This window comes from Dromaius novaehollandiae, chromosome 7 (genome assembly GCF_036370855.1).
Source record: "Dromaius novaehollandiae isolate bDroNov1 chromosome 7, bDroNov1.hap1, whole genome shotgun sequence".
In the NCBI taxonomy this organism is placed as follows: domain Eukaryota; kingdom Metazoa; phylum Chordata; class Aves; order Casuariiformes; family Dromaiidae; genus Dromaius; species Dromaius novaehollandiae.
In genome coordinates, this window is record NC_088104.1 from 28,851,760 (window position 1) to 28,879,510 (window position 27,751).

Genomic DNA, 27,751 nt, shown 5'->3' on the forward strand with positions numbered 1-27,751 from the left:
CTGAAACCTCTGGTTATTAATGGACATCTTAAAATAACATTATTATTAAAATCCCAAAATATTTCTGTTTACTTTATTATGATACCTTTAAACTATCTAAAAACTGCAAAATTGTTTTCTTAACAAAAGGCAGCCATAATGCACTTAACTGCACAGCAATACTTTCAGCTGAAAATGCAAAAGCCATCTTAAGTAGAGTGGTTTCTTTTCTGTGTACTATAGCTGAGAGGCTTGTTATTTTATTTAAATCATTTTAAATTCTTTTTAAGCATGAGACACAAGAAAAACAGGAAAAGAACAGAGTGCTAATTTCAAATGTTGGCATCTGCAAAGAACTTTATGAAAGGGCAAAAAAAATGAAGGGTTTTTGTTTTCCAGCTTATATTTTGAACAGTAATATAATAAGGTGACATTGATTCAAAAGTCAGATAAGATCTGTGTTGACAACTACAATTCTTTTATTAGACACATTTTACTGAGCATTGAACACTGCTGTTCATGTAGGCACAGATTTAAGAATAACACCACAAAATCAAAATGATAAAGTGCAGACCTGTACTGAGAAGCAGGCCTGGTAAGTCAGTCTACTCCTACAACTCAGCAGAGAAATGAAAGAAAAGGAAGAAAACTGCCATTATAAGAGGAAAAAAATATATTGTAAATTATGTTCTGAGGTAACAGACCAATACAACATTTCCCCACATATTCCCAACATGTTTAAAAAACAAGTCCCAACATATTCAAAAAAACAAGAAGCACACTGTGTTTGTCACAGTAAATATTTTAAGTTAGACTTTGGCTTACACAAGTTACAAAATTACTTACAAATTTAACAAAGGTGTACTGAGTAAAACAGTTCTCTTGACATAATTTCTTTCCTTAACGCTAATTAGTATTTTTGTGAACAAGTAATTCTACCAAAGACCAAATAAAAAAAAGTAACCACATAAACAGCACTAAACATCCAAACTGTGGTTTCCTACTAGTAAAAAATGGTCTTGCTGTTTTTCTGTGAGGAACTCTGCAAACAGTTTTCTTCTCCATTCATTTTCTAGAAGTATCATGTGCCTCTAAACATGGCGGGGTCGAGTGTGTGTACATATATGGCCATTATATTTCAGAATAAAAATTTATACATTCAAAAAAACCAAAGAACAACAGCAAAAAAACAAACCCACCCCCACTCCTCCTGCCATGACTTTCTGCAAACAATGACCGAGCCTGTGATGAGAAAGACTGGAACAAGGAAGCTGGTGAGAGTCGTGATTTTAAATCAGTCTTTGACAGATCTCATCTCTGCTTACATCAGAATTTTCTCCATAAGAAGATTCAGGAGATAAAATGGTAACTTCAGCATGACCTAATCTTTCCCCATCTCATAAGGGCAGTTTTCTGACAGAAAAAAAAAATATATATTTCCAGAGCTTGCGCAGATCCAGAAAAAAAAGGCAGACACCAGGAAGAATAAAAACTAATATAAGCTAAAACATTATTTTGTAGTAAACAATAGAATATAACGTGCAATAGTGCAATTTCTCCTTTGCTGCTCCAACAATGCAAGTCTTGATATACAGTCCACTGAATTTTAACATACAGCATTTCACATCTAATTACGTGCTTGTCGTGAATTGCTGGTTTTGCTAGACTTCTGAGCTGAATCACTTTGTCCAGGCTCTCCTTTTCCCTTCCCAAGGTGGCGGAGTTTCTGATCCCAACGCTGTATAATGAAGTGCAAAGAAATTATAAATAGATGACAGAAGAATAAATAAATATTATTTAAAACAACTGCATGTGTTTACAAACCATTCACTTCAGAAATGCCCCATTACAGATACTAAATCTATTCTACAAAAGGTATAAGTAAGGAACCTTAATAAACCTTAGTAAGGGAATGCTGCCAGACTATGCTCAAATGAAGAATATTTGAAAGAAAAACATTTTTTCCCCTGTATTTAATCTCTGCTTTCCCTCCTAGCATTTACAATTCAACATTACAGTGCCATCCAAGTCCAGCAAATCATACCACTGACCCAGCTGATTCTGCCACCAAGCCAACTGCTTCTTCCCCACATTAGATAGGAAAAACAGCAGAATACCTCCACTTGCACCTGCAAAAATCTAGAACAGCACTGGTTGAGAACAGTCACTGATTCCACCACATTAGCCTCTGATAGGGCCCAAACAGTGGAATGTGAGTTATAAGTAAGTTACTTTAAACAAAAAGGAAAAATGATTTCCTGGCCTAGTGTTCTTGTAGCCTTGGCAGTGGGGGAGTAGTGAAAAAGAACTGTGGAAAAACAAATTAGACTGTAATAACTTATATCTTCATCTTGCAAGGATGATTAACTCCTGCAGTTAAGCCTCACCACACCACACAGCTCAAGCATTTCTTCAGAAGCATAATTTACCTTCAAAACCAGAGTCCTCAGGTTCTTTTTGATACTTAACTGAGAACATTTTGTAGAATTCTGGTGGGGAGGAAGGGATAACAGAGCTTTTTACCTTACACTGCCCTTTAATGCAGCAAACTCAAGGAATCATGTAAATGAATGGGCTGATATAAGGACATAATGACTTCAACAGGAAAGTGTCTCACCTTTTAAATAATAAAATGCAAACAGATCCACCTGTTGATTCTTTGAGGGAAACAGGATGAAAAAAACAGTCATGGGATTTAAGGAACAGAGTTGGCCAGTACTTTCTATCCTGGTCTACTCAGAGACAGGCAGTGATACAAGCAGTAACAAAATTGTAACTGAAAATGTGCTCAGTTCTGTCACCATTTCTGCAAGAAGCTATTGATCTTTTCAAGTTAGGTACTAAGGATACAAAGGAAATTACTGGAAGATGACAGTAGCTCAGCACCTTGTAGAGTCAGGCTGTGAGGCATATTTCAAAGATCTGGCTCTACAGTACTTTGGACAGTTGCCCATATAATTTTGTGAAGGTGTTAAACAATTCAAAATGATTCAAAAGAAGCAGAGAGAATTGAACCCTTCATTGCTTGTTTATCCTATAACTGGTATTCCTTGCAGGAGCTGCAAAAAACACTGTGGAATAAAATCTGCAGAAAATTTATATTTAGCTGAAAGGATTTCTGAAGAAATGAAACTTCATACTGTCTAGGGAGCGAACGGCACAGGGCATCCCAGTGGGTGGGAGCAGGACTGCTCATCTGGGAAGTGGATATAAGAAGTTTTCATATCTCTGATTACTGTATTTTTGTTAAGACTGTTAGCTACACTGCCAATTAAAATGAGGACAGTGACAACTATCATGGAACTGCTGGAAATACACACTAATATTTGTACACCTCTGACAACGTCAAGTGTCATGTATCTATTTGGCCATTTTTGTGGTGAATACCATGTCACAAAGAGAACATGGTCTGAAATTATCAATAATCATCAATGTCACAAACTCCTAATTAGTAACTTCTTGCCCTATACTTTAATTTATACCACTAGTCTCTTGATGAAAGTACCACTATTGTATCAGCAGTCATTTATATAGTGATACAAATGCCTTTTGAAATACAGAGCAGGTAGTCTCTACTGCAAGAACTTTATAATCAATCCAAACCTGATACATACCAATGGCTACAAGAACTGAAAGGATAACAAGAAAGATAAAGTGTCACAGAATTTAAATAAATAAATAAATAAAAATAAAATAGGAGTAAAGAGTTTAGGTCTTTTTATATCCATGGAGCTCTTTACTGCTGAGGTGGAATGAGGCTCTACAGCTATCATAAGAACATTCTGCATATAGAAACCAATGCTTGATAGAATAACTGAATTAAATTGAAACCAACACTCCATGGAAGGCAACTCCAGCTCTGAAATAAGTGAGAAAATAAGTAAGTTGCCAAGAAAGAAACAATAAGTTACACTGCCACCAGAGAATTGAAACTCAGGAGAAATTAGCCCATAGCAGTAACTTTGTATTTGTTCTGAGGCACTAGATTTGGGGAAGTTATGCCAAATTAAGCAACAATTTGGATTAAGATCCCCAGATCTTATCACTCATGCAATCACTGTGGATGTGACAAATATGCACAGGAAAAATTTACATTTGTAATCAGAACCGTATTTTCTGCCAGTCACTACTAAAGCTGTTTAAGAAAATATTCAATGAAAGAAGAGACTGGTTTGCACAGGCAAATCCATTATGTCAAATCGACATTTGAGAAATTGTTTTAAAACAAGAATGCACTCTGTAAAATGACATTCCTTACAATGTTGAAATCAATGATGTTCCGCTATGCGTCAGATGCATAAGAAGAGATGCCTAAAAAGGTCAGAACTGTGTGGATGCCTAGTTTAAACAGCCAGCCGGTCCTCCCAGTACTTGAAAGGCATTAAAATATGAGAACACATTAGAATATATTTTCAAGCATTGTGTTTGAGCTCATTGCTTCAAATTCTCTGTTATGTGTAATATATGAGACTTCCTTACCATATACCTCCCTCATCTAGGCCAGAAAGATAAATCTAAAATAGTCACTAACCCCACACAATTTGGTAAGAGAACTGTATTTAAAGAATATTAAAATCTGAAAATACAATTCTGTGTTAGATTAGGCAGCACTGGTAAAACCCTTTGCTTTCTTCATTATTACCACAGCCTCAATGAAGTCAGCATGTGCTGCAGAAAGCAGTTTGCCTACAGAGCTAAAACACTCCTGTTTTTTAATTTTTGAGACAGAAGTCTTGATTGCTCTTACACTCATTTACTTTTGACGTAATTCCATATATCTCTTTACTTTGTTCAGCATATTTTTCTGAGTAATATAATAAATAACATGCCAGATTAATGTTTAATCACTGATACTAATGAACTAGGGCCTGCCTGTGTATCTTCTCCCTTTTTCTTGAAAAGGTGGGGCAAATGTTTCATAATATTTGCAACGTTTGACTTCTGGTGAGACATTTTCTTACCTTTACTTTTTTACCTAGACGATCCTTCCATTTCTCAGCTATGGAGCCTTCTACCAAGAGTAACCTACATATTGGAGACAATCACTTATTTTAGCAACAGGCATATATAGGCTGTACAAGCCAACACAAACAAAACTAACAACTCTGTGCTTACAGAGTGAGCCTTCCGCCATTCAGCAGTCCGGATGAATTCAATTAAGGAGTTGTACAGAGAATCACACCAAGTTTTCAGAGGCTGGTGCCTCCAAAATATAATTCTGTGGGTAGGGGAATCGATCAATAACAAATATGCTTCAAGGAAAAGGTGGAAAGAGTTACCTGGAGCGCTCCTCATCTTCATAGCCCATTATGATGTATTCTTCATTGGCACTGAGGGGTGGACATAGGCAACCGGAGTTTGTGTAAAGGTTTACAGTGTCCTTTGGGATGTTCACCAAAGAAGATTTTAGAATCTCCTTTACTTCCACTACTGCAGTGACATCATGACATTTAGTCTTCACCTCCTTCACTTTAGCCCGAATGACTGGGAAAAAGTAACAAAGAGTATAGTTAGCAGCAGCAAACAATACAGGTTACCCACAAGCCGTTCCTCACGACCTCAGAGATTAGTCTTTTGTGTGCTCATTTACCAAAAGCTTAGCTGAACTCCAGCAGTTTTCCCACCCCCAACTCTTTGCTTCATCCTCCATGAAGTGAGTGCTCCATAACATACATTTAGTTCATTATTTGCATGCTTTCCTCCTTTTCATTCATGCTACAACTGCTCCCTCCTTGACTACTTGCAGTACAGATGACCAAAGCTAATTTGTCATCCTCCGCCTTTCACAAAATGTGAATATGCATTAAAACTTATTGTATCACTATCTCTATTGGATGACAGGCCCGTACCTTTTTTATCTGTTTCCAGTGACCCAGCACCAATCTGTTCTGTTCATTATGCATTCCAAATGCTCCTGATCTTGACCTAATGACCCGTCTAATTGTTTCTTCCCTTATCCTTTCTTTTTGCCTTAAGTCACATAGGAGGGAAAGTTGCCTTCTAAAGGCAACAGTTTTTCATGGTCTCTCATGGTGACCAATGAACTGATATCACAGGCAAATGCAAAGCAAATCCAGAGGTCATACTCCAGAGAATACTACATCTTTCACAGCTTACAGACAACAGAATCCCTTCCCATTTCAGAGAAGAAATTAGAAATCTGTGGAATTTTTTATAACCTATGTGACAAAGGTAATATGGAAAGAAAAAAAATCAAAAAAAAAAAAAAAAGAAAGTCACGGACTTCTCTCTTCTCATGCATTGTCCATAAATACATTCAACCAGCATGTATTTCAGCTACTTTAAATACAGCTGCCAACAATTAATAAGCATTATGCATTTAACATACACAATTTATCCAAAGCGATCCACTCTCTTAAAACCTCTTAAGACTTCAACACAAAATCTTACTTTAGTTTGGAGCTCTTTCAAATGCCTTTCGAAAGCTCTTTCGTTTCAAAAGAAAGAAAAGAAGGAAACAATGTGATACAAAATACAAAGAAAGCCAGTGGTTAGTAATCATCTCCAAAACAATTCCAGCACAGTCATCAGTAGCATACTCAGTAACTCTCTACAACATGCAGGTGCGGTATCCATTAGAGGATAGTTATTCTGTAAAGATTTCCCAAATAAATCCACCAAAACAACATGAAAACAACTAGTCACCTCAAAAATAACAATGTTTAACTGAAGACAATTACATTCTTATTAGCTTCTAACAGGATTTATTTTTAAAGGAAACTTATTTGGCAGTAATTGTATAAATACATAATCTTAATGAACATTAACTAATCACTGTCATTTAGATGAAGTCTTTAAAGGAAGTTCAGTGAACCTAAGGCTATTCCCATGAGTAACAGGTAGCAAGAATGGGCCCCGCAAGTTCCAATCTCAAGAGCCTAATTATTCAGCTCTTGTAAGTGATACATATTTCCTGACTTCATCAGGTTAAGACAAGTTGTAAGAACAAAAGCAGCAGATAGGACCTGTGATATGTTTGAAAACTAGGATAATCTGGTTAATAGACATAATATGAACATCATGCAGTTTCCTAAGCATTACTGACAAAATAACATGGCTTGAAAGATGTTCATTACTGGCCTCGGTAGCATGAGAAGGAAAGAACCTAGTATGATCCCACAGTGAGTTTGCAAGCACGAAAATTAGTTAAAAAATAAACCCTTTCCTGTGTAAGCAGATCATATCTGAGCTGTACATCAAAGAGGAAATGTAAGCATAGAAGCCCATGATGTCATTTTTGTCAAATCGCTTTTCACACTAAAAAGGTGCAGGAATCCTGAAAGCAATCTTGTACTAAAATATTAAGCTAATCCTTACTCATTCTTCCACAAGCACTCTCAGCTTTGACTTTGGCAACAATGCTTCAGGCCACATCTTCCTTCTGTAATAAGGACTACTGGGTTAACAATTAGTAACTGGGTCCATAGCCTACCTTTGTGAAAGTCTGAAAATTTTCCCAGTCCTAAATATTTAATTCCCTTACTGTAGCCTTAAAAATATTGATCTCCTCCTTAAAAGCCTGGTATCTGGACATGCAGCTATCCTTACCGTAGTTGTAATTGTTCCGAAGGTAGGTCTTCTGGGTAGCTTTTACAGGCTTACATTTGCAGCGCTCTGTAAAACAGAAACTTTTGTTTAGAAAGAATATAGCATATGCCCAGTGACAATCTCCCTGAAACTCCAAGCTCATATCTAACAAAAAAACTGCCTGAATTTATTACAGACAGGGTAAATATCAAAATGTACAGGGCATTATTGGTCTGCTCCACAGGAAGATATTGTGAAACTGTCCCAACATTTGGTTTGGTTTGTCTACCTAATTGCTTACATTCTCCACAAAGGACTGGTCTAGATGGAAATTTTAGAGTACTACTTGTAGAATATTAAGAACCACTGACAAACTTGCATTTGATCTTTTTAATCCCATGACAAAACAAAAATGAAAAAAATGCATCTTAAATAGGTGCTTTATTTCTCAAGTACAGTGCAGCTAAAATGTAGACAGTATTTCTTCTTTTCCTGCCAACAGGATGACAGGCTAAGGCAAAGGTACCAACCTAGCAAATATTAGTCAAATGGATCAGTGTGGTATTTTTCATGCACATACTATAAATGGTGCTTTATTTTCCAGATGTAGATCCAAATGAGAAGTTACGGGGTAAGTCCAAGAATTTAGATACCTGGAAGTCTGCACTGCTGTGCCTAACTTTCAGGCATCGTATCCCTAAGGCAGAGTCCACAACTTTAAAGCACGCTCTGACATTCACTATGTAATACAGGAAGAAAACTAGAAAACTAGACAGAACGGCTATCCCAGAGAATTCACAAGGCAAGCAGGGAGCTGCCTTGGTTCCACAGCTGCAGATGGGAAACGCTCAGCTCAGTTGTTTTTAACATTGCCTTTCTTCTGATTTTAGTTTTCAGATGCAGAACAGGAGGAGGTCCTAACCCCTACCTCAGAATCCATATGCAGGAATCCTTCCACAAAGGTAGGCACCTCTGTGTGTTCTTTCGCAGAACAAAAGACTTTGTGTTTTAACGTGCAGCTGGGGGTGAGAGCCATCTTTACTTCACAGTTGCAGGAATTTACCAAGAAATCAGGAATCAGAACCCTATGCTGTCCTCAGGCTGAGCGAATCCAAAACTAATCTCTTATCACACAGGGAAGCATCTGAGCTTCTCTGAATGAGAAAAAATTTAACTCCTACCTGAAGCTGTGCCACTGTGCAGCCAGGAATGCTAGATTCACAGACCAGAGAGAGCACAGAGGATCAGAGATGAACAGTTAAAGGCACTCTTGCAGGAGCCAGGAGTTATGACAGATGTCCCTGGCACAGGAGCTGCAACTGTACTTAATCCTTAACCTAAAAGTCAAACAGCAGTGAGGGATAAAGACAATAAACCAGGCTCCTTCACCACAGGGACAGAACACTTTACCTTTTCGGCCACACAGTCACATCCCTTCTTAGCTTCCCAACTAATTTTGCTTGAAACAACTTCAGTAGGGGTAGTGCTGAAGTTCTAGCTTCTCCTTTAATAAACTATAAAGCCTAAAAATTCCATGAGCAACAAATAACTGTGTAGCTACAGCTAGAACAAGGAGCTGCTCATGAGCCTCTCCTACGGAACACGAGACTGAAACCTGGACAGCCACATGAGGGTATCAAAGCACACACAGGCAGGTTTTGACATGCAGCAGGGCTAGCAGCTGAAAACCTCAGTTTCAAGGCAACAATTCCCTCATTGAGCTTGAAACTCTGCAGATGCTTGGAGCTCATACTTTCTACGGAGGAAAGATCAGCAGTTTATTGGCAACATCCTCTAGATCCCACTGCGGTTCTACCAGCATGCTCATTCTCTAATTTGGAAAGAATAATACAGTTAGCATAGCTGCCTGGAAAGATTGCCATTGCCTGACCTAAGTCCTTCTGATAAATCTACAATGTGGATCATCACATCTGAGTATAATTTAAGCTTGTACTGCATGTACAGAATTTGGACATGTAATAATAAAAATATGGCCAGAAAGCCATCTTCTGTTTGACTTTGCTGTATAAAACTATGACGCAGAGCCTCAGGTTTATTTTAAATGTAATAATAAATACGGAAATGATTTGCCCATATGCCAGTAAGGGTGACATTCAAAACACAATACAAATGAACACTGTCAAAGTACTATTTCCAGTGGTGCAGCTTCCAGACAGCTGGAAACAATAACTGATGTAAAAACACTTTCATTAGCATCAGGAGAGTACTAATGCTGAAGCCTCAGGCCCATGCTTTTATTAACACAAATATTTCACTGCTGGTTATTTTAACGCAAATATCCACTTACTTCAAGCTAGTGTATAAGTAGAGTTTGGTAGAGCTGCACAGTCAAATCCAGCTCACTGAAATCTCCCCCTGCAAGCCCACTAGTACACCCATTTCAAGCATCAGGTTCCAGAATGAAGCATTCTTCGTCATCTATTTGGACATAATCAGTAGAAGCAGTATCTAGTTCAGAGCAGAGCAGCTGACCTGAGCGTAAATCCAGGTGTCCTGACTCATACTTGATGTCCTAAATATCTAATACTGTCTGCTGATTATATTTCACTCAGCATTTAAACGGGACTAGACTTAATACAACCTGTTTCTATACGTCACTGATCTAAGATAAGAATGCATATAGCCAGTGATTTAGTAAAATCCAAAGTGAACTCTAAATTCAGAGTTTCAAAAAGAACTCTTATTTCCTGGAAAAGATTCCTGCATTTAAAAAAACAAAGATGGTATCATGGGGTTATGGACTTCTCAAATTATTATTTATCTTGGATTGAAAGAATTCTCGTAGTTGAAAATAGAAAAAAATAGAGAGAAGAGAACATTTTGAAGAAGAGAACATTATTTCCTTGAATTTCAAACATATCCTCAGAAATCTATATATTTCTATATATAGAACAGACTTCAGACTATATCGTTATAACAGGCTATATATACACCACAGACTTAAGTTTTTGTATGACACTGTGTTAAAATAATAAAAGCAAAGAAGGGAAGAGATTTTTGGCTTCCCTTCTGCCTGCATACTTTAGGCCAAATTATGGCCCATTTTACAAGCTCCCTCAGAAGAAGCCATAAAAGACCTGATCCTATGACCCATACTCATGCATGCATCTCAGAATTCAGTTCCACAGAGTTTTAGACTAACAGTTTCCTGGTCTACAGAACTCTGCTCTGTAGTACTGGTAGAAAAAGAATACCTACCCTCACATTTCCCTCAATTTTAAGTCAGTATTGAAGCGGGGGCGGTTGTTTTTCTTAAGTGTGAGAAATACATCTCATTACTATTACCCTAGAATCTAATGTAAAGACCTACCCATGTTCTTAATGAAGGGCAACTTCTAATAGTCCTAGTGCTTTGCAAATTTATAATTCAATGAACTTTACAAAATGATGCATTATTTCTAATTCCTACTGAGAACTAAAGAAACGGACACAGTAAGGCATGAAGTCACTTGCCAAGGTCATTTATAAAGTGAGCTGTAGAACTAGAATGAACCCAGCACTCCCAATTCCTGTTACAGTGACCTTCAAAGGAAACATAGTGTGAGTATTAGAAAAAACATTTTTGACTGATGCATATTTCTTTCAAGGTTGAGCTTTCTGCAGGTAGTGTGAATAGAGTACCCAGAAAAGGCAGTAACAAAAGGAATATGTTGTAAAAATGTACTGCCTTTTGATGCTAAGGGAAAATCCCATGTATAGTTATTGATCTGGATATCTCTAATTCTTCTTATGCATATTTGTCTGCCTCTGTGCCTGGATATTCTCCCCTGAAGCTGCCAGGATTCTCAAAAGAGCTCTGGAATGACAGCAACAACATAACCAAAGCACTGAGACAGACACAGAGGCTTACACTGAAAAGTTAGCTGAGATACCAGTCAAAACCAATTAAGAATTCTTTTTTAATATAAGCCAACATCGGCCTAACATAAGCTCAACACCTATACCTTTGAAAACTTCCCCCTATAAATACCAAAACAAATGGACTGCATAACAAAAGGGTTTTCCACAATAATCATTACCTACAAACATGTTATCTTAAATATACACATATACATAGTCTAAACTGTGTCTGTAATACCGATCAGTAGAAGTACTCAAACCTGGCAAATTCTTCACTGATAAAATAAGGATAAAAAGGTCTGGAAAAACTTCTGAGTGACTTGAGGAACACCTGACGAAACAGACAAGAACGTAGTTTACAGCTGAGAGAAGGAAAGAGAGAGAGAGAGAAGGAAGGAAAGAGAGAGAGAGAGAAGGAAGGAAAGAGAGAGAGAGAGAAGGAAGGAAAGAGAGAGAGAGAGAAGGAAGGAAAGAGAGAGAGAGAGAAGGAAGGAAAGAGAGAGAGAGAGAAGGAAGGAAAGAGAGAGAGAGAGAAGGAAGGAAAGAGAGAGAGAGAGAAGGAAGGAAAGAGAGAGAGAAGGAAGGAAAGAGAGAGAGAAGGAAGGAAAGAGAGAGAGAAGGAAAGAAAGAATACATGCAGACTTAGAGCAAAAGTTTTGCCAGTTGACACCACCAGGGATAAAAGATGCTTTGAACAGATTTAAGACATTAACATTGTTCACAGCAACAATATCCAGGAGTATTTGCAATATGCTTCAGCAACCATGGAGTTGAGTCCAGGATTCTTTCAAATATTTCATGTTCCTGCTACTTACACAAAAAATCTCTATTTACAATGGCAAAATTACAAATCTACTTTACTGAACATATAAATAAACCAAGTATTGAAAACTTTTTTTTTTTTTTTTTTAAGGTGGGGCTAAAGTATGTTTGTCAATTGAAACAAGTGTACTGCATTGAATCAGAAAATATGGTTCTACAATGAAAACTGGTGATAAAAACAGTACCCTTCTTTCTTCATCAGCCTTGTTTCTGTGCATCTTCACTCTCTTTTTGGATGAGGGTTTTATACGTTTGGTGTTGTTTTCACTAGTCTAGCTGCACCATGATAACTAAAACAGTACAACTGAATCTTACTCTCTTCTCTATCCCTACTACTTACTATATGCAGTCTATATCACTGAAGACAGGTAGCTCTGAAGATATTTACTATTTCTGATATGACATAGAAAGTATCCAGCTTTATTTTCATACCCAAACTGTAGTTTGTACGTTCTTTATACAGTCGCCATAGAGCATGAAACTCACACTTTCTTATGTCATGCAATTAAAAATTGCTTAATATTAAAAAGATATGTAACAATAAAAGCCTTAGTCTTTCAGAGATGGTTCCATGCTCAAGGCAATTTAACGTAAAGCTTGTTAAGGGGCTTAATATTGTTAAGTTTTTTTTTAAAAAAAACTGTTGCTGGTTTCTAAAGGACGCACATTGGAATTTAAACAACATTTTGCACTTACATAGCTTCTTTCACATTGGGACCTACTGATTATTTTTTTAAAACTGTATCATAAGCTGGGCATTATTAATACCATTTTACAACGCTTCTCACAGTGATTGAAGCAAAAGTTATCAAAACTTAGTACCCAGTTATAAGTTCCACAACCCCATTTAGGTACTTTTATTAATAAATTGACCATCATTGTGCACTGTAGCTGGTCAAAACCAAGAAGAAAAGACAGCATGTCTCCACAAAAGAAAAGACAGTATGTCTAACACTAGGTTCTCAAGTCCCATTTTTTTGCCAAAAGCCTATGAGGAAGACTTCTGAAGGAAAGCTAATAAATTCAAAAAATCCTATAGTCATGGGCTTGCTTTAACTACAAATTCACATTTCTATGATATATCATCTACCCAGCTAGGCTTTGCTTTATTGCATTGTCTACGAATAGTGGCAAAACTCAGAGGAGTTTATTCAGTTCCAGCAAAAACAAAACAAAGAAATAAAAGCACCAAAAGGAGACCCGCTGGAAAAAAATAAAAATAAATAAAAAAAAACCAGCCTCAGAAGGTCTCATCCTTAATCTTCTCAGATTAATGGGAGTTTTGCCATTATCTACAAAGGGTTCAGAATTTAACTTACAAATTTTAAACCGTTATCTTCATTGCTTTTGCCCTCCACAATAGAGAGGGCTAGTATAGTCATCAGTTTGCTGCAAAGTAAAATAAAGTTAAGGAAAATAGGCAGAAGCATTACTTACATCAGTTCTTAATGCTGCTTAGCAAACCAGAAGATCTTTTTCCTTCCCTACTGAACCTTGAACAGCCTATTTGAGTCTAGCCTCAGTTGACTAAAGATTATTAAACCTGTAACTTTTTTTCAGTGCACTTCCACTATACATTGCTGTGAACATCTGTAACTTTATTTCTTCTTTCCTTACAATTTATGTATTAATATCTGCAAGGCTGTAGAATTTTCTTTCAGTATATTCAGTTCAAACATTGCACTGTTTTGCTTTACAATTTAAAGACTTGGAATTTCTATTTTTATTTCAGTAAACATTTTCCCAATTCAATCAAAATTCATATTGATACACTAGCAAATGCTTTGACCAAGACAGTGATGAAACGGGCTCTAAAGCATACAGAGAAGCATCTGTGTAGTGTGTAAAAAGTCAGATCAGTAGAATTCCTGTGTCAAACAACACAGGTCTGACCAACATTATTATTTTTCTCCGCATGACAAAACGTTAAGAGAATGTTTTGCATTGTATTGATGTGGCAAAATATGTTTTTGTAGATTCTTGCCAAGGAAATTAGAGACATTCTTTTTCCTCACTGAATTTTCAGTTTTGCACAGAAAAGTAGTGCGAAGACAAGTTATAGCTGGAAGATCTGAGGAAGAAACTACAGCATGTTTTGTAGGGAAGGAAATTCATTTAATGATCATTCTTCCTGTCCAACAAGACAAAGCTTTCTATGAAACCAACACAGCACTCTCGATTTGATGGAAATTTTGCCTAAAGTAGAGGAAACAAATGCTAAAGGAAATGCTAGAAAGTTAATTCAGTCCTCTGCTAAGAAATACACAGGCTTTCTAGCCCTCAAATCTCACTTTCACATGACAGAAGTCACAATCTACAAAAGCACAATCTACAAGATTCCAAGACAAGACAGAATATTTATGCATCGCTTAGTACAGGTCTTAATTATTGAAAGAATTTGCAAGACTATAGCTTATTATACAGTTTTATAAAAATGTACTCACCACTGCCGGTGCCTCTACAGTTGCCATTATTAGAATCCATAGGGAAATCTGGCATGGATTCGTAAAATATGTAAAGAAGTGTTAGTATTTTTAATATTAGATTATTTCAATACAGCCACATTAAAATCCTTTTTCTTTCTCTACTATTTAGTATATTAAAACTTAACACCTTTATTAATATAGAAGTTGTAATGTTCTACAGGCCAGCCTGCTCTTGTTAAAGTTGACATAAACTCTTATCTAAATTTGAGAGGAATATGGCTCACAATGTTAAACACAAAAGCAGATTAAATATCACATTTATACTGGTGCATAGATCGGTAGGTTTGGGAGAAGGATGGAAATTTATGGCATGAACTTAGAGCATCTAAAACATATACATACTGTTTGCATTTACTTAGATGCTGAAGGAGAAATTACTTTTGGTTTGTTTTATTGGTTACTAAGGAAATCAAACCAACCATAATCATATCATTGAGGCAAATGCCAAAACAAATGTTTCAGAACTTCCCCTTCCCCTCAGTTTAAGAAAACATACTGATTATTTTGAAGGACAGATAAAGAATGGAATTTAAAAAAAAAAAAAAAAGAAAGGAAAAAAAAGGGCACTGTGCCAAACTTACAAATGTTTCTAAAAGCAGTTCTTTGGAAGTGGAATCTGTCCCATATTGGTAAAATGCATAATTTCAAATCTGTTGTTTATTAAATCACACTTCCGTTTACTGAATTTATGCATATATTTAATAATGAAAATGAATATATTATTGCATATTACGTTGTACAAGTAAGAAAGAACAGATGCTTAAATACGGGAGAAGTTATGGGGGAGAGGTAGCACACCTTACTAGAATGACAAATAAAACAGAAAAAAAGATAAGCCTGCAAATAAAAAGCCCTTCTCCAAGTTTGTATGCCCAAAAGACTGTCCAGCTTTTTCATCTCTAGAAACTGATGTCATACAAACACCATCTTTCTTACATCCTTACATCATCAGGTATACAACATCACAGCTATTAAAATATAGAACAAAAGAATCCATGACTATGTAACAAAAGCTACACTCTTGCAGCTAGAGCTATAAGGATCTGTCTGTAATACAGTCTAGGCCACTGATGATACTTGGTATAGGTGAAGGGTTTAGATACATGGATTAAATTTTAAGGGCTGGGACTGTTATTTAATCATAGATCCTGAATTGTAAATATGCATTTAAAATACTTAACCCTTTACCAGAGATCTAATACTACATACTTGATCTTCTAATTTTGCCAATACATTAAGAAAAAAAAAATTGTCTTAATGTATTTTTATACTTCTCATAGCATGAGACTTCCTTTACATAAATGGACATACGGCTAAACGATAGTCAGGGCAAGCATAAATTTAAAAAAAAAAAAAAAAAAAAAAAAGAAAGAAAGAAAACCAACCCTCAGTTAACTAATGCAGTAATTAACTTCACAGAAAACTTCAGAAACAAGTATTCCTACCAATGCAATGAGCAAAGGGTACAGGAAATAACACAGAACAATTGACTAGATGACTTATATCCAGTATCCTGTCCCTGATAACAGTCAAAACCATCTTCCTCAAAGAAAGTTTCAAACTACCCCAGTACCTTAGTTTATAGTATAAAAAACATTTTTATCATGCAATTTAGTCTTCAGTCATAATGTACTTTTATGGTCACCATAAGGCTTCTCCATACTGCCTGTAACAAGTCAAATTACATACACTAATTCTTATTTATTTTACTATGATTATTCATGTGAAATATTCTTGAATTTTAAAAAGTTATTTGTTTGGGGTAATAATTAAAGGTTGTGACTCCTACCAATGATATACGGTAAAAAAAGAGATTCTCCATCAAATTTAACTGTATTTTACATTTTATCAAGTGCCTTCTTGTATTCTGGAACAGGATGAAAGAAGTAAAATGGTATTCTTCAAGCAAATGATAAGTAAAAGGATGATTATCATATTTCTTTTCATTCTTCACCCTTCGCGGGGCTAAGCTCTGTTGCCTTGTTACAGTATATTTAGTTGGCGTTTCTCTTTAAGCCTACAGCTCTTTCTGACTTGGTGACAGCATACAGCCTACTTCCTTCTGTATTTCAATAATTCTCTGCTTTCCCCCCATTACGGAAACAAATATATAAAACATTCTTTTCGGGGCTCTACCTCTCCTGGTGAAGGGGACCAGCCTGAGGTATTTTGCCACTCTCTAGGCATTCAAGAGAGTATCGGCACCGGCAGTCACGCAGAGAAAGCTCTCTGGATTTGCTGCCACTCTAATTCTGTTGTCTTGGGCAACTACTCAGTTTGCCTTTAAGGCTAGCTCACTCTGCGCATGCCCAGAACAACCTCCTCTGGTGCTTCACCTGGCCCAATAAACTACAATTCCTGCCAGAACAGGCACGTCAGTTATGAATGAAGGGACGTTTTGTTCACACTTCTAAATCACATTCCCTATGCCAATAAAACTGTTAATGGGGGCTAAACCAAAAAAGGCACAGAAAGATACCCTTCTAAAACTGAAGGCTGATCCAAACATTCATGCACTTTGTGATGCTTATATGTTAGATCCACATTTTGATCCAAACTGCCAACTTTTGACCATCCAGAAAAATCACCTACTGTTCTTTTTAGCTTCATACTCCTACACAGCAATGTTTTGGGGTAACAAAGGAAGCATTTGTTATCAAAGACAGGGATTCTGAAGGATTTCATTAATAAACAACTATACAAAATAATAAATTTGTATATTAAGGTACAATTCCAGAATTAGAACCTACAACTGGATCCAGTTCAATATACCCACTATGTCAGTGGAAAGTCCAATTGACTCTGGAGTTTTAACTAAAGACAAATTTGATAAAGGTGGTATATTTCTGTAACTTTGGGCCAGATCCCCAGCCCTGATTTATCAGCTTTCGTCCACCACAGTCAGCAGCACTACAATAATTTGCATCCGCTTAGGAACTGTCCTTGTAACCAATATATAGAAAACTCCATTGCAACGCAATGAGGGCTGGTAAATGCTCAGCATGTCTAATAAAATCCTATAACTGCAAAAAAAGAAAAAAACAAAAAAAAACAAAAAAACACCACACCACACACAGAGGGAATTAGACTGCTTTCCTCCAGACATTCTCTTCTATTTTTAGGTACATAACTTTTTTTTTTTTAAGCCAAATAACGACACACCGCAACTTCAAACCATTTCATAATTCTGCATGCACTTGCTTGCCAGTTCACTTGTTCTACCCCCAAACCAGTGGTTATGGGTATCTGATGAACCAGTTGGCTGTACTGCAAAAGAGTAATTTAGTAAGAAGTTGCGTTCAGAACAGCTATTAAAGGAAATATGTTCAGTTTTTGTGCCTAAGTTAAGGCTGAGGTGCACAATGTATTGTACTCTGCAATTGTGGTCACAGTAAGGTGTTTGCCAATGAACGAAAGGGCACTAAACAGGTACTGTTAAGCCACTTAATGATTCACTTCCTTAATTTTGAGGGCTAGGCCAGGCAAGTATCGAACTGACCCTAAGCTGATGCTGCTATTTCTCAGTGTACTTATGCCTATTTAGGGAGGGGCAATTACTAGAGAGAAAGGAGCATAGGCCTGTGGGACAAAAGAACTGCGAGAGGATACCCAAGACCTTCATCACTGCAGAAGATACCTTGAAAAAGGCTCCTCATGTCCCTGATCCTTCCCCCACATCCAGCAATCGAGCTTGTAGTGCCCGGTGCCTCCTCACCTGCAGCCCTGCCTATGCTTCTCCCCCTGTCTCCAGGGCCAGGACTGTGACAGATTAGGACAAGCTAAGTCACAACCAGCCTGCTCCCGCCCTGGAGTTTCCTTGTGCAATTGCGCAGGATCTCCCCTCCTTGGCAGGACACACCCGCCACAGAGCTTGCATCAGCCAAGTAGTGCAAGACCCGAGGTCAGGGCTGCCCCTTCCACCAGCCCCACACACCCAGATTGGCTTAAACCACCCTTGAAGCCCCATCCACTGACCTAGCACTTGAACGGGTAGAGAGACCTCTCTCCGTCAGGCTTACATGCATGCTGCTTAGACTTGCAGTTACAACGCACACAGGAAAAAAACCTGCTGTTTTTAATAGTAAACAACTGACTTCCAATTGTTCCACTTCTCTTCAGAATCGACCTCTTTGCCAAGTTCTGTCTACACAAAAGAATATTTTGAAAGAAACATGCGTCAACAGTGATTAGCAGGACTGTTAAGGAGAAAGAGTATTCAGAGCTCAAACTCTAAGGTTTTCTATTAAAATTTGACTAAGAGAAGGGGAAAAAAAACAAAGTGATTTTTCCCACAAGCCATTCTAATTAATCTTTTTTTCAGTGGGAAGCTATAAAAATCACTCAGAATGAGAGCAGAATAAAAGCCATTTGTATAGACAGTGTACAAAATAACAACTGCTGGACTACAGATTCAGATAAGAGGTTTGGGGGGAAAAAGCAATTTGGTAGAAACTTAATTCTGAGCACACATCTTATTTATGTCAATTTGAGGGGAGAGGGGAGAGGGGAGAGGGGAGAGGGGAGAGGGGAGAGGGGAGAGGGGAGAGGGGAGAGGGGAGAGGGGAGAGGGGAGAGGGGAGAGGGGAGAGGGGAGAGGGGAGAGGGGAGAGGGGAGAGGGGAGAGGGGAGAGGGGAGAGGGGAGAGGGGAGAGGGGAGAGGGGAGAGGGGAGAGGGGAGAGGGGAGAGGGGAGAGGGGAGAGTAATATGATCCTGATTGTCACTGCAATTAAAAGAATATCGCCCAGCTATTATAGAAGCCATTCCAGGAACACTGCTCTAAACAACAAAACCACAGAGAGTGGTTGTTGTTTGGACACTTTCTTCAGATGGAGATATCTGTGAGCCCTGTCAGTTAAGAAACCTTTCAAAAACACGTATGTTTAGACTTTGTAATCTACTTTAGCTCTTAATACATAGGGAATCTTTGCTTATCTGAATGCAAAAACTGTAAATGAAAAAAATATAAAAAGTGATGCCAGTTCAAATTTAATATAGGTCATTGCATTGTCTTTGTATGCTAAACCATAGAGCAACTTGCAACCTGACAATGCTCCTATTCTATATACATGTAGGGAACTCTGAGTCTCTTATCTTTCATTTACATCAATAAGAAAACAAACATTTCTCACTGTCTGCACCGAAGCCTGACAGGTTTTGATAACATTCAGCTGCTCGACTCTGTGCTTAGACCATAAAAGCCATTCTAGGGAATACAGTCTTCAAAGGCTGGCAAATCGAAGTGATACTATAATATAATCAATGATATTACCATTAACAAGGTTTAACATTCTCTTATTTAACAACTTTTAATTTCTCCTATTTACATTTGCTCATAGCATCTCCTTCAAAGCTGGAAGCTTGTGATTATTTTGTTCTTTAACTAAGAAATTTGTCCGCTTGAACGTTGTGGAAATGACTAAAACAAATCTCCACTCTAAAATGACAACCTCAGCATACATAGTCATCCTGAGGAAGGCATACTTTATGTGGTCTGAAATACTTTCCTTGTAGAGTTCGACTACAATAAGTAGAGCTAGGCAAAGTGTGATCTCAAGTTTGGAAACAACTATTTTGGAAATTAAGTTATTAACATATGAAAAATGAGCATGAGAAATGATTCTTTCAATTCTGTTTTAAGCATACAATGCCTAATTCACATAGTGGATTACTATAAATTCATCTAGGCAGACATGCTTGAACTACATTTAAGATTCTCAAAATATGTCTCCCTCAAATAACATTTAATTTTCTTTAACTTTTTAAAAGATTTTGAATTCTGAACAGTTGTCTTAAAGTAATCACCCAAAATGGTTCTAACATTGATTTTATGTGGTTGATTTCTTGCTATGATGTTTCCTTTTCTCCACCACCTCATCAAAAGCCCTACACACCTTCAAGCCATTTTTATATCTACTTGTAATATGAGCTGTTCCTGTTCCAGGACAAGCAGATAAAGAATGCACAGTAGTCAGCAGGTAGTTTGGGGTAGTGGAGAGGCCCAGCTTTTCTAATATGGAAATTCACAAATGTTTAAACTGCTCAAGAATCCTCTTGCGACAGGAGCTGAAGGATTTGTATCGTGAGGCTGTAAGCTGTGAAGTCCAGAAATACAGAACCAGATAACTGGATGCATCTGGCTTCCCCACAGACGATGCAAGTTAAATCACAAATTAAGTACTGCTTCTTATAAGTAATGAAACATTTAACAAGATCAAATATAGTGAGATATGACTGAGACATTTTTCAAAATTCTGTAAGGGAAACATGCAGGTCTGCAAGTTATCCCTACAAGAAGCAACAAGATACGGAGTTTTTCTAATTTTAAAGTATGTCCCACTCAAACATAACTTCAATAGTTGCAAAGTGAGAAATACAGCTGACAGAACTGTCCTCAGATATGCTTGTTACGCATTATATTGCTCTCATTTTATTATTTCCCTCTTCAAAACAGAAATAAACTTGTCACTTGAATATAAACAGCGTGATAGACAGTAGCAGACCAGCACACATGCTTAAGGGCTTTTCTGAATCAGCATCTGAACACCAGCAATGAATTTGGCCATTTATTATGTGTAAAATTAAAGACAGGCTCTTAGATTCTAAGAGCTGACAGACTGGGTCAGGCAGTAGTGCACAGGACTTGGCCTTTGTTTGCTTCTGTACACTCTTCCTGCTACTTCGCAAAATAAGGAAGATTGGACAGAAATGAAGAAAACAGATAACCTGACAAACTTGAGGAAGAGTCAGCTTATGCACCCACCACACAGACACTGAAATACATGGGGCAAGGGACATTCTGAACAATATACATAGCAACACTACTTACATACAACAGCATATGTCAGTGTCTGTGAGTGGACTCACTTTCATCCACAAAAAGCATAGGATAAAGACGTAAGATAAAAAGCCTGGGACAGAGTCAGCTTTAGCACACACTTGCAACTGGAATGTTAACACATTGTCAAAAGGGATTTTTTTATTCTCCCACCTGGACTGCAATTTGTGGGATCCTCCAAACAAACCAAAGTATTCAGTTTCATACTAGCCTCCAAAACATCTACATAATGCGTTTTAAACACAGGCTTGGAGATTCCCTCTGTTGTGCAAGTATAAAGGGACCCAAGTGTTTTCCACAGGACTTCACCAAACTCAATGACACATATGAAGTATCTGTAATATAAATAATATTTATTATGTGTTATATATATTATTGTTCCTATATATTATATAAATATAATATACATAAAGTAACAAGGATAAGGCAGTCCCTAAAACCTGAGCTACCTTGGCCATCCAAAATCAGCATCAAAGTATAGCAGTCCACGTGGAGTTTTGGGGGACAGCACAAGCCAAGAGCATCTTCTGTCTTCTCTTAATCCTAGTTGCATAACCCTAAGCACGGTGCTAGTAGTACTCTTACCAGCCTTCTCCATTACAGACATATTAGTGGCTATTTCATCCCTTTAACTTGTAGGCAGCCCTGAAGAAACATTAGGGGAAAGACACAAATATCTCCCTCATTCTTGCAAAGATGAAGCCTCCTCAAATCCTAGGCTGCCTATGAAGAAAAATCGTTGTTCTAAAAGATGCTCTTGGAGGATTAAAACATAATGCGTGTATCAATAACTGACAGTGAACTTTTTACTGGGATTTGCCACAGATTTTACCAGCCACAGCTTTCCCACCTTTTATAACAGCCACAGAATCATAGGCATGGGGTGTACAGCTGGTGTGAGTGAAATCCTTCATCATTTACTGTCATGTCAACTAAAGAAAAAAGTCAAGTGGATTCCAAATGAACTTCAACTTGGCATTGTCAAAACAACCATTGAAGTAAAGACCAATTACTTTCTTGGTGACAGAGATCAGACATAATGAAAGAAACAGTTTTGTAGGACCCAGTGAGGCAGAACTTTCAGGAATCTCTTATCGTGGAGCAACAATGAATAGTTTGCACACCCACGTATTCAGCCTCTGATCAGGAGCTCAGATGACAGAGGCCAGCAGCAGCTGGTACTGGCATAGATCAGAGCTTGTCAGAGCACCCAAAAGGGAATTTTCACTAGGTTCCATACAGATTCTTCCTGGCTGCAGAAGATACAGATGACAACTGAACCAGCATGATGTTAACCTGTCAAAAACATCTCAATGCACTGAACCAGCAGAAAAACCCGCCACACTATGAGCACTCTGCATCCTGTGGCCACTGTCTTTCCCATGACAGCTGGAAGTCTCCGACTCTCAAAGTGTACCTGACCCTTACAAACTGCCACTGCCCATGCCTCTTACAAGCAGCTCACACCACAGAAGATGACCTTCCTCAGTGTGCACTGAGTGTCAGGACAGCCCTTTCACTCAGCTGAATCACAGGTTCATAAGGGACATATGGCAGAACATCAGGAAAAGAAATGGAAATCAGGCCTTCTGAACTGTCCCTACTCAATGGCAAATGTGAACATGTTATCTTTTAGGCTGCCACTTTACACAAGGGATTAAAAAAATACATTAATTCTCCTCTATTAATAATGTAGATACCCTGAGAGGAAAGAACACAGCAGAACCCTGTCACCTTGCAGGCAACAAATTCCTTTTTTTAAAAAAAAAAAAAAAAAGAAAGAAAAATGAAGACTTCATTTCTGAATAATAATAAATAAAAAAATCTCTTCCATAACAAAAGCCCCCAAAAAATGAATTTGTGTGTGTCTGCTCTACTAAAAGTAGTTTACAAACAGCATGAGGTTCAGGAGTACTCGGGAAGAAAAATAAGAGTACTGTGTACTAACCATTGAGCAGTTTGTTATTTGCATCTTCTACTTGGCTGCAATCCTTTATTTGGGCAATTGGGAAACGTTCACCTTACCTCTTCCTAGAGCAGGAATACTTCATTCTGCTTTCTAAAGGAGCATTTTTATTCCCTCAAGAAGGATTCTTTCAGTCTAGTGAATAAAACATTGGTTCAAAATTTTAAACCCAGAAATGAGAATGTCATCAGGTTCTCATTTGCTGAAAGAAAGTTTTCATGGATTCTGAACTGGAATCATTCAAAGAGGTTATTGTACTGCTGTGGTCCTCAGAAATAGGTAACTCTGGGGCAATTTTAGCAAAACTTCCTCCCTTCAGATTTGAATGTGATTGCTTTCAAATTGCTGTAGACTTGCCAAGCCTCACTCAGTTTGGATCCATTTTAAGGCAGTTGTGAAAGCATCTCAATGCAGCTGAGAAATGAGTTTGGTGTTCAAAACCACACTCCCAAAGCCATCCCAGCAGGTCCGCAGCCCTCAAAAAAACAGCAAGAGGAGATGTAGAGACAAAAATAGGTAGCAAAGTTTATAGGCTGGGTACTGGTACTGGAGAAGGTAAAAGAGGGAGGGTAAGACTAGAGAGGAACAATTGGAAGGGTCAGAGAGAACTTTAAAAACAACTTCATATATCAAGGTATGATTATTGAGTGCCGTACAAGTCTTGAAAAGGTAGAAAGGATAATTTGATGGAACCAGAGAAGGAATGGAGTTAGTCTGGCCTACAAATAAACAGGGAGGAGAGGGAAGGAAGAGGGAGAGATGGAATAGATTACACCAGCGAACCACCGCAGCCCGGTGCTGCGGGCTGTGCAGCCAGAGGAGCGTGCTGCAGCAGCAGGAGGTACTAACAAAGAGCACAAGGAAGCCTGAAGGGCGCACAGGTGCATTCCTGCCTTCTCCCGTAGCTTGCTGTTAACCGCTTTCTGGCCAAAGCTTGCTTTTCTGCAGCTTTGACACAGAGGTCACAGAAACTCACCAACACTGTGACTTACAGCATGTACTATGCAACCTGGTTACATCACTGGCAAATGTTTTCCTCAAATGAGACGGGCCATTTTGTAAAGCTCAAAGCTCAGTCATGATAACTACCATTGCCTACTTTGATTTCCTATTCAATAGCTACTTCACATAAATACTTCTGTGGTGCTCATCCTACTGTACGGTAGGTGTGCAGTGCTAGCTGTTCCACCCCAAAGGGAGCTGTTATTCACTACAAGCAGAATAGCAGAGCAGAAAACCTCAGCAACAACAGTTTTGCAGTGTCCGGGCAACACAAAACAGTTGGACATCTTCACCCAACCATATGGAGATTTTCCTACTGCCCAGGTAACCCTGAGACAGCAGCATGATAACGTAGCTAAAACTCAATTGTCAGCAATCTTGTGGTATCTAATGCAGTAAGCACAGCCAATGAAACAGGATGCAGCTGGAAAGCTGCTGGGCTCTGTGGGCTTGAGCAGCCCCTTGGAGGCCGCTGCGATGGGACATGGGTTAGAGCAGATGAAGCTGCTTTAACATTGGAACCAGCCTTCAGCTCCCCCCAGGACTCCAGCAATGAGATGTACTAAAAACGCACCTTTGTTGCCCTCCTCCTGGCCATACCTGGGGTACCTAACACAGGACCTGTGCGGTAACTGCGCGTTAAGTGCAAGTGTGCGGTGATGAGTCTGCTTTCTCCCCCTCGGCCGCCCCACGAGGGTTGTGTGACCTGTCTCTGCTGCCGCTGGCACGGGAGCAAAGGGGGCGGCTGCGCCCCAACTTCGGGCGACCCATGTAGGGCCAGGCGAGGGGCACCCCATAGCCGTCCCACACCGGCACCCCAAACCCCATCAGGCACAGCACCAGCCTGTCCTGCTGGCAAGCGCAGTCTGCTCTGGAGGGAGTGGGTGGCTGCAGGAGGGGTAAAGCCAGGCGCCTGGCGCGTTGGCTGGCGGTAGGGACAACGACGAGCGTTTCCTGCAAGTATGCCTCCTAATAGCAACGGCTGCTGACAAAATACTAAAACGAGGTATAAGGAGTTTCCCACATACGTGAAAGAGAGCTGTCATTTGCCAGGTAACTTTTTCATATCTGATGTTGCAGACAAAGACAGAGAAAAGAGGTAAAAAGCACGGGGGGGGGGGGTCCCCATAAAGGCATGGGGGAAGGGGGGGCACCGTTTCCCAGCACCATCTGCTCGGGGCGCGGCGTGTGCGCGGGCAGCGGCGCAACTCGCCCGCGGCGGCGGGGCCGGCGCCATTGTGCCCGCGGCGCGGCACTCACCGGCTCCCTCGGCGGTGACGATGGCCTCGGGGGAGATGCAGACGCCGCGGTCGTAGAGCGGCAGCTCGTCGCAGGCCAAGCTCTCGGGCCAGGCGTGGTGGTAGCGGACGAGGACGGGCTCGCAGCCGGCGCGGGCCCGCTCGCACACCGACTTGCAGGGCTTGATGGGCTCGTGCTGGAAGTCGATGGTGCAGATGGGCGCGTACATGGCGCAGAGGAAGAAGAGCAGGTCGGGGCTGCAGTTGGTGCCCAGCAGCCCCTCGAACTGCTCGATGGCCAGGATGGCGTTGGCCTGCGTGCTGTGGTGCAGGTGGTTGGGCATCTTGGTCATGTTCCAGGGCAGCGGCTTGCACAGGGGGATGCGCACCGGCTCGCAGGCCGCGGCCCGCGCCCGCGGCGTCTCGCGCAGCAGCACCGCGGCCAGGGCGAGCAGCGGCAGCCCCCGCCACATGGCGGCGCCGCCCCGCGGGGGCCGCCTCGGAGCGCCGGGCGCTCGGCGCGGCGGGGACGGGCAGGAGCGGAGCTGGCGCGGGGCGCTAGGCCGGCATGGGGACGGCGGCGGCGGCAGCGGCTCTGCAAGGGGTTGCGCCCGCGGCCCCACGCCGTCTCGCTCTGCGCCCCGCCGGCGCGGGCGGCCCCTCCCCCGCGGGGCGGTGCAGGGCGGGGCCGGGCCGTCGGGCAGAGCCGCGGCCGTTAGGCGGGGCGGTGCTGCGGCCGTTGGGCGGGGCGGGGCGGGGCGGGGCCGGGCCGTTGGGCAGTGCCGTCGCCGTTAGGCGGGGCGGGGCCGCGGCCGTTGGGCAGTGCGGGGGCCGTTGGGCGGGTCCTGCCGCCCCGCCCCGGCCGCGGCGGGCGCGGTAGGGGCAGAGCCGGTTCCCGGTGCCGCGGAGACTAAACCGGCGGCAAGGGGAACAGCAGGACCCGAGGCGAGGCGGGAGACACCCCACCACCACCCCTGCCGCCGAAACGCGCTTTGCTTTACCGCGGCGGCGGCAGCGGGGCTGCGCGGTCACGTCGTGGTAACGCGGTGCCGCTGAGGTAGCTCCGGGGCCAGAAGCCCATTTTTCGCCGCCAAACCGCTTGTTTTAGAACAAAGAACTGCGCGCAAGGCTTAAACGATCGAGCCGTACAGAAAGCCGGCATTTCTGTGTGCTAGTCAGTGTCATTCGGACAATTTAAATGAAACAAAAGTAAGCAATAACGTCTCAATTACGAAAGAAAAGACAAGACAAGAAAAGACAAGACGATTTAGTGTTTTAAAATCGTTGTATCCTTCCTAAAAGGTGAACTTCGAACAGAAACAGCAGATATACTGACTTACAGAGACAGATAAATGCATCGATGTCTACCTTAGCCCTTGAGAAATATTCATGTATGATATGAGAAATACCTATTTTACGTTCACTGCTGTAGGTGGTGTTATAGACTGAGAAGCAAATGTATTTCTCATAAATATTATAATACATGGTGGACAGTTAGTTGCAATTTGGTTAGAGAGTGTATGTTAAAACTCACTTTGAAATGTTGGATAAGTGACCATTTTTAAAGGAGAATCTATAATAATATTGAGGGACTCAAAAATAAAAAAAGCCAAATTAACATCAAGCAAACTCAACCAGACTGCTGCTGTTCCTTTCTTTGTGTAAGATTAAAAAAAAATCCATATATTGATGTTTAAATAGCTCACAGAGCAGTGACATGACAAAGGGTATTCCAGCTGATCTGAGGAAAGAAAACAGCCCTGATATAAAGGCTTTTTTCATACTGACTTGAATTAATATTTATTGACTGAATAAATTCTTCCTAGCTATGAAGATATCAAGCAACTGCTTGATCGTGAGTTTGTCTTAATTTTATTGTGATATTAGTGTGTTTATTATTTCAGTTTCTGCTATCAAATCAAACGTGTATCATAAGCCAGTACTTGGAAACCGGAACACAGATTTGAATAGGCTATGAAAGCAAGCATGTTTACAGACTTTGAAATTCAGGAC

At 40.0% G+C, this 27,751-nt stretch overlaps 1 protein-coding gene across 2 annotated transcripts; it reads right to left on the reverse strand.

Moving 5' to 3' along the window:
* Positions 1–436: 436 nt before the first annotated feature.
* On the reverse strand, positions 437–26,434 carry FRZB (frizzled related protein). Of its 2 annotated transcripts, XM_026110224.2 has the most exons (6): positions 25,761–26,434; positions 14,655–14,702; positions 7,549–7,614; positions 5,259–5,463; positions 4,941–5,004; positions 437–1,717 (listed from the first exon to the last, which is right to left on the reverse strand). In XM_026110224.2, exons 1-6 carry the CDS (start codon positions 26,209–26,211, stop codon positions 1,607–1,609), a joined length of 945 nt encoding a protein of 314 aa, XP_025966009.2. In that variant the 5' UTR covers positions 26,212–26,434; the 3' UTR covers positions 437–1,606. The 2 variants fall into 2 exon arrangements, with proteins under 2 accessions (XP_025966009.2, XP_064371116.1); XM_064515046.1 differs by lacking the exon at positions 14,655–14,702.
* Positions 26,435–27,751: the final 1,317 nt, after the last annotated feature.

What these genes read in the sequence shown, in the direction of transcription:
- FRZB (XM_026110224.2), bottom strand. Translation starts at nt 26,211, where the DNA reads ATGTGGCGGGGGCTGCCGCTGCTCGCCCTGGCCGCGGTGCTGCTGCGC. An exon ending in CGTCACCGCCGAGGGAGCCG is followed by an intron (nt 14,703 to 25,760) that starts GTGAGTGCCGCG and finishes AATCCATGCCAG; the next exon opens with ATTTCCCTATGGATTCTAAT. An exon ending in GTCTAGGTAAAAAAGTAAAG is followed by an intron (nt 1,718 to 4,940) that starts GTAAGAAAATGT and finishes TTCATTATACAG; the next exon opens with CGTTGGGATCAGAAACTCCG.